Raw genomic sequence first — 1688 nt, 5'->3', positions numbered from 1 at the left:
CAAACCAAATCTTTTTGGTCCTAATAATTCCCGAGAAGAGGATGTGGTTCACGTGTTGGTGGTGGTTCCGGAGGGGAAAGCAAGCGAAACTTCCAAGATAGATCAACTCATCGAAAAGGTTGATAAACTGTACGAACAAACTGTGCTGGGCAAACGCAAGGTATACCGTCACTCAAGCCCGGGTTCGACTCTTCTGACCGAATTGAATATTCGGTTGCAAGCTACCGACGCGGTTGAATTCGCTTCTGGGGACGTGACGCATGTTGAACCGTTCACGTGGGACTGCAATAGTGATGAACGTGGTCAGGATATTGCGCTTACCGAGGAGCAGCAGCGTGAACGATACCGCGCGTATATGGAAGCAAACATCGGTGACGTGCTTAAGAGGAATAGGCTTTGCGTGTACCGTGTGGTAAAAGGTAAGGACATCCTCAAGGCTGAAATTCCTGGGCACAACATTAAACTTGTTGGACGCACGGACATGATCATACTGAGTGATCTCGTCTTAAAAAATCCACTCGACTTGGGGATGCTGCCTAACGTGAGATTACTTATCGAAGTGAAGAGAAAAGTGACAGAATGCGCGATGTCCCAAGCTTTGTCAGAACTGATAGCTCTGGATGTTCTTGTCGATGAACCTGTGATGGCCCTTTTAACTGACTTGATTGATCATTGGCAATTTTTATGGGTCTCCGATACAACCCACAACCATGGAAATATCCGATCAGCGACGATTCATGATCCAAGCGAGGCGTTTGCGGTGATTAGGACTCTACTTGATCAGTCGCCAGATGCTGATAAAGAGATCAGTCTTCCGTGCTTTCAAGAACCTGTAATGCGACATAAGCTATCTCGGGTCTTGCCCTCTATCGCAGAGGCTCGTGGCAGTGGCGGACTTCGTGAGTGCATCGAACGATACAATGACATTTCCAGTGTATTAGGTCCCGACGTTGAGATGGCTCGTGAGGTAGCTCGACAGGTCACTCGATCCATTCCCACGTTGAGATATTATAGCTGATTCTTGCTGCGGCATGCTGCGGATTACAATTTAGTTGATTCTTAGGATGATTTACTTAACTGATCAAAAGAAGTATGTTAGCAAAGAGCACATTAAAGCAGCACAGAAGGGCTACACGCGACCGAATCAAAAAATTGCAAACCAAAGCCGAAGACGGCAAGCAAAACAACTGAATGGTGAAAGCAAAAGTTAATAAATTGAGAATGACCGACACCCATTTCTTGCAATTGTGTATTGAAGTGTTTATTAAAACGAAGGAAAAGGTATAGACATCGCAAGGGATTGAGTTGGAAAAGCATCAACAAGGACACACGGTGAAGCAGTTCTGCGCAATTGCTGACTTAAAAAAAGTATCTATCAAATTAATTCATAAGCTGGTTATAACTCTTTTTTTTGCCGCGACTTCAACTCTTTTTTTTAATCCCAAACTCCTTTTCAAGTGTCTTTGTTGACCAGTGTAGTTGTTGACCAGTGTAGATGACCTTGTGGCTCCCAGGAGTCAGGCTAAGAAGCAGCCATGTCACCAGATATCTCTCCTATTCTAAGCGTATACTTAGCTTTCGTGTAAAGCGTGGCTACTTGTAGAAATCGGTATTGATCGATCCACCGATTGTATAGATATTGACTTTAGCAGGAGACATTCCCAACCTAGTCTTGTCGAATCTGATAT

General features: G+C 44.5%; 1 protein-coding gene across 1 annotated transcript in view; it reads left to right on the top strand.

The window, feature by feature from the left end:
* The window catches only part of PHALS_12351 (CRN-like protein), a gene marked incomplete at both ends in the record, with an annotated part of 1875 nt that extends 857 nt beyond the window's left edge, over positions 1–1018 (top strand). Inside the window, one exon of the mRNA XM_024727882.1 lies at positions 1–1018. This exon is cut by the window's left edge and continues 857 nt beyond it. Coding sequence (XP_024578414.1) covers positions 1–1018 — 1018 coding nt within the window.
* Between the last annotated feature and the right edge of the window lie 670 nt (positions 1019–1688).

Source organism: Plasmopara halstedii (genome assembly GCF_900000015.1).
Source record: "Plasmopara halstedii genome assembly, contig: Scaffold_614, whole genome shotgun sequence".
Taxonomy (NCBI): Eukaryota; Oomycota; class Peronosporomycetes; order Peronosporales; family Peronosporaceae; genus Plasmopara; species Plasmopara halstedii.
Note: the sequence above shows the minus strand (reverse complement) of the source record. Positions and strands in the feature narration are given on the sequence as shown.